The sequence below is a fragment of the Bos grunniens genome, chromosome 12, assembly GCF_055505025.1.
Source record: "Bos grunniens cultivar Pamir isolate PY7600 chromosome 12, Bosgru_T2T1.0, whole genome shotgun sequence".
Taxonomy (NCBI): Eukaryota; Metazoa; Chordata; class Mammalia; order Artiodactyla; family Bovidae; genus Bos; species Bos grunniens.
This window is the reverse complement of record NC_141176.1, coordinates 74,050,770-74,065,918: the sequence shown is the minus strand read 5'-3', so window position 1 is coordinate 74,065,918 and position 15,149 is coordinate 74,050,770. Positions and strand designations below refer to the sequence as shown.

The following is a 15,149-nucleotide window of genomic DNA, read 5'->3' as shown; positions in this document are numbered from 1 at the left end:
TTCCCTTCTGTTTGCCGTGAAGTGATAGGATTGGATCCCATGATCTTAGTTTTTTTTTTTGTTTTTTTTTTTTTAATATCCAGTTTTAGAAGCTCTTTAGTTCCTTTTTGCTTTTTGCCATTAGAGTGGTTATCACCCACATATCTGAGGTTGATATTCTCCAGCAATCATGATTCCAGTGTAACACATCCAGCCTGGCATTTCACATGTTGAGCTCTGTGTATAAGTTAAATAAACGGAGTGACAATAAACAGCCTTATTGTACTCCTTTCTCAATCCTGAACCAATCAGTTGTTCCATACAGGGTTCTAACTGTTGCTTCTTGATCTGCATACAGGTTTCTCAGGAGACAGCTAAGAAGGTCTGGTATTCCCATCACTTTAAGAGTTTTTCATAGTTTGTTATGACAAACACAGTCAAAGGCTTTAGCTTAGTTAGTGAAACAGAGGTAGATGCTTTTCTGGAATTCCCTTGCTTTCTCTATGATCCAGCCACTGTTGGCAACTTGATCTCTGGTTCCTCTGCCTTTTCTAAACACAGCTTGACCATCTGGAAGTTCTCAGTTCACATGATGCTAAAACATAGCTTGAAGGATTTTGAGTATAACATCAGTAGCATGGGAGATGAGTGTAATTGTCTGGTGGATTGAACATTCTTTAGTACTGCCCTTCTTGGGAATTGGGATGAGGATTGACTTTTTCCAGTCCTGTGGCCACTGCTGGATTTTACAAATTTGCTGACATATTGAGTGCAGCAATTTAAATCTTTTAGGATTTTAAATAGCTCTGCTGAAATTCCATCACCTCTAGTAGCTGTATAGGCAGCCATGCTTCCTAAGGCTCACTTGACTTCACACTCCAGAATGTCTGGCTCTGAGTGAGAGACTACATCATGGTGGTTATCCAGGTCATTAAGATTTTTATTGTATAGTTCTTCTGTATATTCTTCCATCTCTTGTTGATATCTTCTACTTCAGTTAGGTCTTTATCATTTTTGTCCTTTATTGTGCCCATCTTTGGATGAAACGTTCCTTTGATATTTCCAAGTTTCTTGAAGAGATCTCTAGCCTTACACTTTCTGTTGTTTTTCCACTATTTCTTTGTATTGTCCATTGAAGAAGGGCTTCCAATCCCTCCTTGCTATTCTCTGGAACTCTGCATTTAGTTCTAGGAAGTCTTCTAGGTCTTCATAGAACTGGTCAACTTTAGCTTCTTCAGCATCAGAGGTTGGAGCTTAGACTTGGATTACTGAGATGTTGAATGGTATGCCTTGGAAATGAACTAAGATCATTCTGTCATTTTTAAGGTTGCACCCAAGAACTGCATTTTGGACTCTTGTGGATTATGAGGGCTATTCCATTTCTTCTAAGCAATTCTTGCCCACAGTAGTAGATACAATGGTCATCTGAATTAAATTCACCCATTCTTGTACATTTTAGTTCACTGATTCTTAAGATATCTATGTTTACTCTTACTATCTCCTGCTTGACCACGTCCAATTTACCTTGATTCATGGACCTAACATTCCAGGTTCCTATGCAATACTGTTCTTTACAGCAACAGATTTTACTGTCATGAACAGACATATCCACAACTAAATGCATTTCCACTGTAGCCCAGCAACTTCATTCTATATGGAGCTATTAGTAGCTGTCTTTTGTTCTTCCCCAGTAGCTTATTGGACACCTTATGACCTGGGGGGCTAATCTTTTGGTGTCATATCTTTTTGCCTTTTTATGCAGTTCATGGGTTTCTCATGGCTAGTACACTGGAGTGGTTTGCCTTTCTTTCCTCCAGTGGATTACATTTTGTCAGAACTCTCCACTATGACCCGTCTGTCTTAGGTGGCCCTGCATGGCATAGCTCATGAGGGCCATGGCATAGCTCATAGCTTCACTGAGTTATGCAAGCCCCTTCACCATGATAAGGCAGTGATCCATGAAGAGGCTAGATTCTATATATATGCTTTAATACATTATTTTTTCTGTTTTATTTTTTTTTCTTTCTGACTTACTTTACTTTGTATGACAAACCCTAGGTCCATCCACCTCTCGACAAATGACCCAATCTCCTTCCTTTCTATGAATAAGTAATATTCCAGTGTACATGTGTTTTATTTGCTCTGCTGCTGCTGCTAAGTCACTTCAGTCATGTCCGACCTGTGTGACGCCATAGACAGCAGCCCACCAGGCTCCTCTGTCCCCGGAATTCTCCAGGCAGGAACACTGGAGGGGGTTGCCATTTCCTTCTCCAATGCATGGAAGTGAAAAGTGAAAGTGAAGTTGCTCAGTCCGGCCCGACTCTTAGCGACCCCATGGACTGGAGCCTACCAGGCTCCTCCGTCCATGGGATTTTCCAGGCAAGAGTAGTGGAGTCGGATGCCATTGCCTTCTCCGAGTCGCTCAGTCATGTCCAACTCTTTGCAACCCCATGGACTGTAGCCCGCCAGGCTCCCCTGTCCATGGAATTCTCTGAGCATGAATACTGGAGTGGGCTGCTACTCCCTTATCCAGGGGTTCTTCCTGACCTAGGGATGAAACTCAGGTCTTCAGCATTTCAGGAAAATTCTTTACCATTTGAGCTACCCAGGGAGCCCCTCTCCCCCGATCCAGTGTATATATATATCACAAATGAGGTGAAAAGACAGTCCTGAGAATGGGAGAAAGTAATTACAAAATAAGTAACTGACCAAGGATTAATCTCCACAATATACAAACAGCTCATGCAGCTTAATATCAAAAAAACCAAACAACCCAATCAAAAAATGGGCAGAAGACCTATATAGACCTTTCTCCAAAGAAGACATACACATGGCCAAGAGGCACATGAAAAGATGCTCAATATCATTATTTGAGAAATGCAGATCAAAACTATAATAAAGTATTACCTCACACCAGTCAGAATGGCCATCATCAAAAAATATACAAACAATAAATGCTAGAGAAGGTATGGAAAAATAGATCCTTCTTGAACACTTAGTAGGAATGTAAATTGCTACAGTCACTATGGAGAACAGTATAGAGGTTCCTTAAAAAAATTGAAAATAGAACTACCATACGACCCAGCAATCCCACTACTGGGCACATACGCTGAGAAAACCATAATTCAAAAGACACACGTACCCCAGTGTCCATAGCGACACTATTTACAAAAGCTAGGACATGGAAGCAACCTAAATGTCCATCAACAGATGAATGGATAAAGAAAGCATTTAAAATTTTATTAAAGACATCCTTTAAATAGTATGTAATGCTATGCTATATATATATATCCTAAATACTCTTGTGAATAGAGAGAGTCATGTTAATAGTTAATATTAGTCTGGCAAGCCAAATTTTGAATTAATCACACAGTTGGGGAGAGATAACACTGTGATCTCAGGGTAAGAAACAGCAGGAATCCTAATTCCAGACACTGGACTTCCCCTGCTTAGCTTCCCAAGTTATTAGTGAAGCTCAGGAAATAAGCAGTATGGAAAGGGGAGCTTTGCATACCTGGGAGGGAATAATGCTTTTATTTTTAGCCCATGGTGCCAGAGGATTTCATCCAAGATTAATAAAAGCCAGGGTTTATTCAGAGAGAATTGGAACAACCTGAACCACAGGGTGGGGATTCATTCCTATCCCCCTTGCCCATCCATATAATGGTATAAGATTTAGCTAAAGCACCTACTAGGATACACAGTAGCTACATATTTCCAGTGGCTGATTTTCTCAATATGCAATCCTGGTTTAACTACCAAAATCCAGTATGGAACAAGTTAAGAGTCTTCATTCAACCTTTTTTCTTCTAGTAGATATTTAAAATAATTATACTAATTAATTCACAGACTAAATGTGATTCAGATACTTAATCTATTAAGACATTACCTAATTACTCTGGAGCCCTCTTGTTCACGCAAACTCATTTAAGCACCTCAAACTCTGGTATTATGGAGCAGATGACTCAACTTTACCTGAATAAACACTTAAGTACCAGTTAAGAACGAATACTACATCTTCATCTTCTTTTACATATACCCCAAAATACAGGTCATTTTGTACATTCGCCCTATGGAACAGGAAGTAAAAAATATTACACTATAGATATACATAGAATTTATACAAATATCACAAAAAATTTTCTCAATTCAAGAAATGCATATTATACTGGAAAGTGTTTCCCAGATTGAAAGGCCCTGTGTGTATCTCCCTTTTACAAATCTGAATCATGACTTTCAGTTTTCAAAATTATCTGTGGAGATAGACTTAGAAAATGAACTTATGGTTGCCAAGGGGAAGGATAATTAGAGAGTTTGGATGTTCATGCACAAACTGCTAGATTTAAAATAGGTAAGCAACGAGGACTTACTGTATAACACATGGAACTCTGCCCAATATTATGTGGCAGCCTGGATGGGAGGGAATTTTGGGGGAGAATGGATACATGTGTATGCATGCTGCATCCCTTCACTATTCAAATGAAACTATCACAACATTGTTGATTAGCCATATCTCAATACAATAGTAAAAGTTCAAAAAAAGAAAAGAAAAATTGTCTGTGAAGAAGCTGCTAAAGGGAGGGGACATGGGGAGAGACCACAGGGGGATCGATCACACACCACCCACAGGAACTTTCATCTTTCTTCAGGGAAACTACGTGAGGGTCAGTCCCCTTGACTCTGTGGGAAAGTGAAGCTTTGTGTAGATTTCGCAGCATTTTGGGTCAGAACAGGAATAACTCACCAGAATGCAAGCCACCAATCCTGCAGAACGTAGGCAACCTGGAGCAGGAAACAGCAGTCACTCACACACTGACATCACTGAGCCTCATACCCCGCTCACTAGGATGGGGGACGAAAAGGCTCCACAACACAGAGATAGTCTTTCCAGTTCAGGTCTGCACCAAACCCCACACCCCAGATGACCACAGGTCAGGGGAGGGCATCTTACAAGTTAATATTTTTGAAAGAAATCCCCTTTTCCCTAGAAGACTTTGCTCCCCAGATATAATGTACTTCAATGCAAATCCAAGTGGACTGCCAAAGTCAGTAACAACAGAACAAATGTTGGGATTTTTCAAAGCAAAAAGCTTGACAGGTACAGTGATGGTCAGTCCTGGGTGTCGGCTCAGCTGGGCCAGTCTCCAGTGATTCAACTAAATAGTCATCTAGATGTTGCTGTGAAGGTATTTTGTGGATGTGGCTCACATCCATTATCAGAACCTAAGTAGGAGATCACTCTTAACACTGTGGTCACCTCATTCAGTCAGTCAAAGGCCCTAAGAGCAAAACCCAAGGCTTCCTGGAGGAGGAAGAAATTCTGCCTCAAGACAGCAGAGTGAGCTCCTCCCTGAGGTTCCAGCCTGCAGGCCTGCCTTTCTGATCTCACATTCACCAAGCTAGATCCCACAACCTCATGAGCCAAGTCTTTGAGATAAATCTCTTAATACAAATATTTAAAAAGAATTATACAATTACAGTATAAATAGTATATAAATATCAAGCCAAGAGCATAAACCAAAATAAACTCCCTTACGTACCTGAGCTGCGATGTTTACTAGAATAAAGAAGATGATGATAGGCCAGTCAGCACCAGCTGTGAAGTAATTCTTATAGGTCTTAAAACCAACTTTTCCTTCCAAATGGTCCTCTACAGGTAGAGTAACCTGTATATTCTCAGTCTAGGAGGGAAAAATGGCAGTAAGAGATAAAATTTTAAAAATGAACCCCAAATTTCAAGAGTTCAACAATGCCCTCCACTGCAAAGCTGTGGGAATCAGAAATATCCCACATACTGGTAGGAGTGCAGGATGGTCCATCTCCTACGGATATGGGTATGGGAATATCTGGTCAAATCACATATGTGTTTACCCCTGGACCCAGCCATCCCACTCGTAGGAATCTATGAGAAATAATAAAATGCATTCACATGAGGTTATTCACTGTTGGGGAGCTTTGCTTAAGATAGCACATGACTCTCAACACACACAAATCAAAATAAATTAATGTATAAATGTAGAAACTTCCTCTAAAATAACACACAAAATGATATGGAGCTAATGTATCCCTCGAGATGACTGTGTCATTTAATGACAGAAATGTAAAACATACTTGGGGCTCAAAACTCTAGCCAAATACAGTAAACTGAGTTCACAGAGAGCGTTAAAGAGGAGTTTGGATAGCACGTTGCAAGCATATGATCTGAATCTATTTGGTTCCTAAATTTCAGACAGTGATTCCTGAGTTTAGAAAGTGAACAACTAATCCAAATACTTATCAGAATCATCCAGGCTCCTGGCTTTGGAGTATCTGTGTATATTTTTAAGGGAGATCTAGTGCATTTCTGCAATTCTGTCTGGAGGACTTAGAATGCATTATGCAGTCACAGGAGGCTAGAATGTCCTTGGCTCTACCCCAGCCCCTGGGATTCAAGGTCGATAAGATGTGGTTCTCAGTCTTGAAGGGTAAGAAAGGAGGATGGGAACTAACACCGAAGTGTCTACCGTGTATCAGGTCCTTTGCCCACATTACCTCTGGCCTATCACAAACCATCTGACACCGAGGCAAAAGTACTACTGTCAGTCACATGCAATGCTAGAACATTCCAACATACAGGAAAAGTAGCTGATTTAATGTGGCAACAGCAGGACTCAGTCTAACAGGGTCTTCATGTTAAGCCTCTGGATACATAAAAGAAGCCGGGGGCAACCAGCATGAGTAGGATGTAACTATGGTAAACTGAAGAGTCCTCAATCCGTGTGAGCCACATTCACTCAGAAATTCATAGCAGTGCACCCACTTCTGGTCTCCATAAGATTCTCCATCCTACACTCAAAGGGGAACCCCAAGCAGGCTTGCTCCCCTCATGCTCTTCTAACTCTACCAATTCCATGGAACAAGACTTTGGGAACCTTAGGGTCTGCTTTGGGACTAATGAAGATGTCATGAGCAGAGCAGATGAAGGTCCATGAGACCACCAAGAGCAGACAGACCCAGGTGTGTTGCAGGATGAGAAACTCACTTCTTGGTCCTCTGGAGCCGCATCTTTCAATGAGGGCCTGGGAGACTTGAGAGACTGAACCAAAGACTCAGAGATGAGACTGGGAGCTCCTGGAACTGGAGATGGTTCAGACTGCTCATTCCCCTTCTCAAAAAGGGAAAAAATATCTATCCCGGATTTCAGGAACTCAGAGTAAGTTCCTCTTTCCACCGTTATCCCCTAAAATAAAATTTTTGAGAGAAATTAATTTATATTTGATAACATTCAGTTCACTTCAGTTGCTCAGTCATGTCCGACTCTTTGCGACACCATGAATCACAGCACACCAGGCCTCCCTGTCCATCACCAACTCCCAGAGTTTACTCAAACTCATGTCCATTGAATTGGTGATGCCATCCAGCCATCTCATCCTCTGTCATCCCCTTCTTCTCCTGCCCCCAATCCCTCCCAGCATCAGGGTCTTTTCCAATGAGTCAACTCTTCCCATGAAGTGGCCAAAGTATTGGAGTTTCAGCTTTTGCATCAGTCCTTCCAATGAACACCCAGGACCGATCTCCTTTAGAATTGACTGGTTGGATCTCCTTTGCAGTCCAAGGGACTTTCAAGAGTCTTCTCCAACACCACAGTTCAAAAGCATCAATTCTTTGGCACTCAGCTTTCTTCACAGTCCAACTCTCACATCCATACATGACCACTGGAAAAACCATAGCCTTGACTAGAGGGACCTTTGTTGGTAAAGTAATGTCTCTGCTTTTGAATGCTATCTAGGTTGGTCATAACTTTCCTTCCAAGGAGTAAGTGTCTTTTAATTTCATGGCTGCACTTACCATCTGCAGTGATTTTGGAGTCCCAAAAAATAAAGTGAAGTTGATAATATTAAACCAACCTAAATACTAATCAAGAGAAGTTATCTGGTCTTAAATTATCATTTTAGAAAGAAAAATGATGCCTTGGTCTAGAATTCTTGTTGAGAAATCTAGTTCACTTAACTCAGTACAGAACTGAGCATTGTGTTCTCTGCCAAACCCTGTCCCTGTGTTAGGTGATTGGGGATATGAAAAAAAACATGTGTTCATGTGTTAAAAATGGAGGCCATTGACATGACTACCCTGGGCACTTAGGGAGGATCAGCACAGTCTTTTTACACAACATGGAAACTGAGAGAAGCCTCATATGACAATTATAGGAAAGAAATTTATACTTAATCCAGAGGTGGGCACAAGTACATCTGCATACAGGTAAGAGTCTCTCATTAAATCTTCACTGACCACTATCATTGTCACACTATCATGTGCCCGGCCAGAATAATAGGAACCAGCCCTGGACAGAAAATCCATGAAAGGCATCTCCATGGTCTCTACAACTGCCCCCACACACTCAGCAAGTTCCCAACTGAAAATTCAATATTCCACCTGATAAAGTAATTAAACAAGGAGGCCATGGGACTGGAGTGGCTCTAAAGCCTTGGCAGTCTGTGTCCACAAACCAAAACCTAAGCCAGAATCAATTCACTCAGATCTGAGATAAAACTTAGGAACGACCAACCACAAGCAGCCAGCTAGGCTTCCCCAAATCAGGCAACTGCTTAAAATACAGCCAATCAAATCATTTCTTTGAACACATGTGACATATCCTTGCACAGTTTCTCTCCCTGAAAAATTCATTTAAAATAATGTCTGCAGATGTTTTACTATTTTCTGACCCCTGAAACCAGACTCAGCTCCTTCCCTCAGTAGCAAATAAAACATTGGTGAAAAAAATCTCAGGATGCAAAATTCATTAAATGAGAGCAGCTCTGGTTAAGGCAGCTCAGGTGGAGGGGGATGACCAGGACCCTCGCTGGGACCCCTCTCCCCTTCTCCCTCGAGGGGGTCCACTGGGAGAAATACAGGGAAGCATCTGGGTACCATCAGATACTGCAGAACTAGAAAATTATGCAGGATATATTATGCCATGTTCCACTTGGGAGGTGAAATTCACATACCTCTTTAGTGAAATTACCACTCACCACATCAAATCTGTAATATGCAAATTTAAATGACTGGTGGTACAAAGACAGCAATTTCACTCAACAGTCAAGCACTGACAATTCCGGGGGGATGAGGGGACAGCCATCCCCCATCTGCTGTGAAGAGAGGGACCTGACAATGAGGATGGACCCCAACTCATGCAGCGATGCTCACCAGTGGACAAATAGTTGTTTTATTAGTACTAAAACTGGGGTAGTGTCCTCAAAGGAAGCACTAAGGGGGCCCCCAAAAATCTAGAAACGGGTGAAATAGGTTACACTCCTGCCCACTGATCCTGTGCTCATAACACTGTCAACACTGGGGTTTACACACTAGAATCGCCTCCTCTGCACATGAAATCAACTGCTCTCGAGCTTGAGAACCCTTAGCCCCTCCCCCCATTCCTAGAGGAGTGGAGAAGGGCTGACACATGGAACTGCTTCTAGAGAGTTAGGGGTTCTGTACCTTAATAATCTTTCTTAGAGCAGAGATTCATTTCAGAAGTCAGGGCCTATGGACCAGTCAGGGGTTAATGACAGAGGTGCTGAGGCCCAGAGGTAAACAAGCCAAGGAGTGAAGCATCAATGACCTCTAAGTCTGAACACTTCTCACTACTCTCCACCCCACCACCAACCATGTTAAGAGTTGTGGCTTGGATGGTGCCCCCTCCTCAAAAAGATGTGCTCAAACATGACACCTGGGGACGTGATGACCTTATTTGGATACAGGGTCTTCACAGATGTAATCAAGTTAAGATGAGGTCACACTGGAGCAGGGTGACCCTAAAGCCAATAAGACTGATGTTGCTGTGAGAACAGAAGAGACCCAGACTGACATGGGGACGATGGCCACAAGACATCAGAGGCAGAGACCACAGTGCTGCAGCTGGAAGCCAAGGAACACCAAGGAAGGCCGGTGAACACCAGAGGCTGGAGGGAAGGATTCTCCCCTGGAGCCTTCAGGGAGAGCATGGCCCTGCCAGCACCTGGATTTGGGACCTGTAGCCTCCAGAAGAGGGAGATGATAAAGTCCTGCTGTCACCCAGCTTGCAGTGCTGTGATACGGCAGCTCTAGAAACTGATACCCTAGCCTGAGCTCACACTTCTGTGTTCTCAGCTTTACTAAGACTCCTAACTGCTTCTTCTGTCACCCCTCCAGTGACCATCAGGGGACTCTCTTAACTCCCACATCAGATGACATCCCCCCTCTGCTCTGGACCATCCAAGACTTCCATTCCACTTCCGGGCTCTCTGCCCACAGCTCAGAGACCAGCTCCTCCCATCCCCCTGCTCACTCTCCTCAGACACTCTGGTCTTCCTGCTGTTCCTCCAACCTGCCAGGTCAGCTCCTTCCTTAGGACCCCCTGCCTCAGACCCCCTCCCCCAGGTTACTGTGTGGCCCCCACCTTCATGTCACTCAGACCCCGTGGTGCACCAGCTCCTCAGGCAGGCAGCCAGGACATCACCCTCTTTGTCACATCCTCCCCATCAGAACAGGAGTGCAAGGAAGGCAGGGCCTTGTCCTCCTGCTGCACAGGCTCCCAGACATATTGGGCACATAGAGGCCTCGGCAGGGAGACCAGAGACTGGGACACCAGCAGAGAGGACGTCTCTGACCCGGGTGCTCAGCTACCCAACCTCACTTCTGGTGTTAATGGAAGATGCTCTTCTGGCAAACTATGTATGACAATGACCTGGATACCAACAGATCTTAGAATCTCCAATTTCTAAGTGATACACTTTGACTTAAGTCATGGAAGAGGAAACTAAAAAGTTCTAAATAAAACTGCAACATTAACCTTAACAAATTTCATTAGAATAGTGATGATTCAATAACACTGTGGTTGCACTTTTATACACTTTAGGGTTTATATGGCTTAGAGTGTGATAACGACATTTCTACAGGGCTTTAGGTTCATTCTCCAAGGCATGAACACCAGCTCTGAGAAGAAGGGGGCAAAAACTGAGGGAGAAGAGGGCGTTTACCATGAACTCAAAGAGAGTGACCTGCAGGGAGGTCTGTCCTTCAACATAACTGAGTGTTTGCAATTCCAAGGATTTCTAGAAATTACTTACATCTTTCAATACCAGAATCTGACTTGCATCTTTTAGGTGCTGCAACTGATGAGTCACTAAGATTGTGATCTTATCCTTCAAGGCCTGACAAACACACCTACAAATATAAAAGGCACAGTAAGCAAAAGCACATTAATGGAATGCCTCAAACTGAAAACCTATATTTTGAAAACAGTGAGACAAAGACCACACAGCAGTGAAAGATCTTTAGTTTAAATACCAAATCAATAATAAAAATTAAATACATATAAATCAATTAATCCAACTAGTTTCTTAAATTTATCAGCAGCAAATTTGAATCTAGTGCCATAAAAAGTTCTTAAAACCAGTCTACTGAAGGAGGCAAAAACAGCTAAGTTTCTTCCTCTAAAACTCAGCTTAACAATTATTTACAGTTCATAAAGGAAAACAACTGAGTAATACTGAGATCTCAAAACTTGACTAAACTAAAACACTATTTTATTGCTATTCGGGAATGGGAGAAGAGGGATCAATGTCATTTAAAACTTGTGTACATTCTTAGACATCTTTCTAGGAGATTATTTATAATTTATGATGTAAATATTCACAACAAAATATTAATAGATTCTTGGTAATCTTTGCCAGAGTGCATTTGCTAGACACATGTTCCCAAAGAATATTAGATAGAAAATGAATGCCAGAGTGGCCTCCATCAGTCACTACAACTCCCAGTTCCCTCCAGGAATCACGTCTTTCATTTGGAGTGAACACCTTCCACATACGAAAGTAAAAGAACAGAATCCAAATGGCCCAAATCACAGTGGAAATCACCCAACGACTCAGAGCACCCACCAGTTCTCTTAGTCAAGACACCCCTCACTATTCAACCTTAAATTGTTTTCACAGTAAAAAACAAACAAACAAAAAAACTACTCCTACATTTCAAATGTAGACCCCTAGGAACTCAGCCCCAGTGTAATCCCACAAAGTGCACAACCCCTCCAGGGAAGCAAGTGGGTTTGGGGCCCCAGTGACCACAGGCAGGGCTCCAGGCAGTTACTCTAGGAGCCCGAGCCCCTTGCAGAGCAAATTGCAGGAACCTGGACCAGAATTCAGCCTGTGAGTGAGTCAGATGGAGGCAGCAGGCTGCAGCTCAGTCCTTCTCATGAGCCTGACATCAGATGAGCAACTCAACCTCAGTTTCTTCATCTCAAAACAAGATCAAACAACTCATCCACATGTTCTGAGAAATCAAACCACCAATCAACTCAGCAAATGTCAGCTTTCTTTTCCTCTTCTCCCTAAACATGAGCAGTCATGTGCTTTGGACTCGGGTCAGAAAACTCTTAAAGAGACACTCTGGACACTGAGTCTGTGATCAAAAACAAGACCCTGGAATGTAAACACATATACCATACGTTCGCTAAGTCCAAAAGGATTCATTTTTACATTTTGACATGTGTTAGCTCAGCATTCATACCTAAGTTTCTTGACTAACAGCTTTTCAAATTTAGTACTAAAACAGATTTTTTTCTCCTTGATTCATAATTGCCTGCCAATAATCCCTTAAAGTGGATGTTAATCAAATCTGACAGGGTGTTGTGTCCAAGATGAACCAACCCAAAAGTTTTAAGATGTTTTGTTCCTAACATCCCATCACAGATGAGGTAATACAAATAATTACAATGAAGAGATCAGTTAATGCCTTTGAATTTTTCATAAATGATGCTTTTATCCATATCACTAGAAAAATACACTATTTTCCAAGTTTTTAAAGATTTCCAAGTCATGCCATAGAAATGACTGAGTCAGCAACCAGTTGTATAACAGTTATTCCTATATAAAGGCTGTGTTAATCCTATAATCCCACATATAATCCTATATAAGGATTCTATTAAGAGGGGATGCATCTTGTGGTGGAGGCGATACAAGAAAGACAGAGGCCCCACCTCCATTCATTCAATCAGCAGAAGTTTGCTGAGGAGCCAGGCACTGTCCTAAGTGCTGAGGATCCACCCACAGGTCAAGACAGAAGACAATACTCTGCACCGTGTAGAGGACACAGTGAGCAAGCATAGAAAACCCACTATTGGGCTGTGACCTGTGCTCTGAAGGAAAAAGAAGGGCAGCTGCTGTCTTAGATGGGGAGACACAGGAGCCCTGAGACTAAGCGGGGAAACATCCTGGAAGAAGGCACAGCAGGTACAGGGTTCCTGGGACAGAACACGCTGGGCTGAGGTGCTTTCCTGCATTCATAGTTTATGGGTGGCAGGCGGTGGTGGTGGTTTAGTGGCTAAGTCGTGTCTGTCTGACTCTTGCAACCCCATGGACTGTAGCCCGCCAGGCTCCTCTGTCCATGAGATTTTCCAGGCAAGAATACTGGAGTGGGTTGCCATTTTCTTCTCCAGGGGATCTTCCTGACCCAGGAGTTGAACCCGGGTCTCCTGCACTGCAGGCAGATTCTTTCCCAACTGAGCTACAATGGGTGGCAGGGGGACTCATAAATGGTCAAGTGCACCCACTGAGGGCTGGGGGAAGACAGAGGGCACCGCGCCCCCTGGAGGAGCAGGAGGGAATGGCAGGTCCCATACTCCACCTTCCTTCTGTGTCCTGGGGCACTGCTCCCTGGCTCTGGGACAGAGGGGACCAGTATGTACAGACAGACAGGAGTGAGAAAGGACCCCCACAGAGCCAGCACAGCTGGACACCGAGTGGCTGTGCAGATGAACTGGAAAGGCTGATGGGAGCAGACAGCAAGGAAGCCTGTTTGTTTGAGGACCTGGAGCTGCTTTGTGAATGTGGTGGTGGGTGGAGGTGAGGTGGGAGGAGGTGTGTCCGTGAAGGGCTGGAGCAAGTGGGTGAGCTGTGTAGACAGGAGGGTGAGCTGTGTAGACAGCAGTGTGGGAGTCTGATCAGGACAGACCCCAAGGTCTGATGATGCAGGAGGCAGGGGTCTAGTGATGTGGGGCTGAACCAGGATGGGAGCCATGGCTGGACACAGGTGAGACTGCATCAATTCACATAAGGCCTTCACCTTCTGTAGCTGATAGAATCCACTGTGTTCACAGCATAAAGCTGTAAAAGTCATGAACCTCAATGACCTTGAATATAAATTCATGACTGAAGAAAACTGTTAACAGCAAGCAAAGTGTGAGTCATTCATTTGTAATACAAAACCCTCCTTTTGACTAAGCTTCCACACGACCACCATACCTCACAGCATATTGTTCCATCTGATTCTCTGACTTGAGAACACTCTCCAGTTGCTGCTGAGTGGTTTCCTAAATTTCTTTCACGCTCTCTGCTTTAACTTTCCCTAGAGAATGTGGTTCTGATTACAAACAACAGTCTTAAGCTTGCTTCTATCAAGTATATATCCAAAGCGGTATACTCAAAATATTTGAAAAGATTTTATAAATATCTCCAGTGTTTGAAAAAGAACTCAGGAGAACTTCTGCAATCAGCACCCTGTACTTGGCACCAAAATGCCTTGCTCTCCCCTCCCTGTGACACAGATGCAATGACCAGGAGAATCTGTTCCTGCCGTGATGGAGAACTTGTGCAGATGCTCACAAGACGGGGTGACACACATTTGTGAGCTCAGGATGGGGCGCTGGGAACAAGGAGGCTGAGCTACTCAGGATGCCAGGAGGGCGGGGGTGGGGAATCCCTGTCACAGCACAAGCTCCTGTCACTGAACTGATGATAAGACACAGGTACTTCTCTAAGGGAAAATTCATCAAGTCATGAAGAGGAGAGGCTGGGAAAGGGGAGGTCAGATCAGACAGCTGGGGACCATGCCATGTGTGATCTGCCCTGTTCCCTCTTGTTCTCAAGGATTCTGTGCTACTATTCAGGTTTGTATGTGTGTTACAATATACCTAACATGAAATTTACCATTTTTGCTATTTTAGGCTTACAGCTCAGTGGCATTAAGTACATTCACATTGCTGTGCAACCATCACCACCATCCATCTCCACAAATCTTTTATCACCCCAACACCAAGCACGTTTTATACAAGGTCAGGTTCCACCAAAGTCTAACAAAGCCTGCTTAGTGGACGTGGAATCCCAGCTCCTAGCCAGCTCCTAGTGTCCAGAGCCCAGAGCTCCTCACAGGCCTCC

General features: G+C 43.4%; 1 protein-coding gene across 1 annotated transcript in view; it reads right to left on the bottom strand.

The window, feature by feature from the left end:
• LOC147361904 (ATP-binding cassette sub-family C member 4-like) overlaps positions 1 to 15,149 on the bottom strand; it is a 112,221-nt gene that overhangs the window by 40,216 nt on the left and 56,856 nt on the right. The window contains exons 14-18 of the mRNA XM_086330239.1: positions 11,064 to 11,160; positions 7,001 to 7,198; positions 5,520 to 5,660; positions 4,724 to 4,761; positions 3,955 to 4,049 (exon numbers count right to left, since the gene is read on the bottom strand). Of these exons, the coding sequence (XP_086186365.1) occupies positions 3,955 to 4,049; positions 4,724 to 4,761; positions 5,520 to 5,660; positions 7,001 to 7,198; positions 11,064 to 11,160 (569 nt within the window). The remainder of the gene's footprint in view (positions 1 to 3,954; positions 4,050 to 4,723; positions 4,762 to 5,519; positions 5,661 to 7,000; positions 7,199 to 11,063; positions 11,161 to 15,149) is intronic.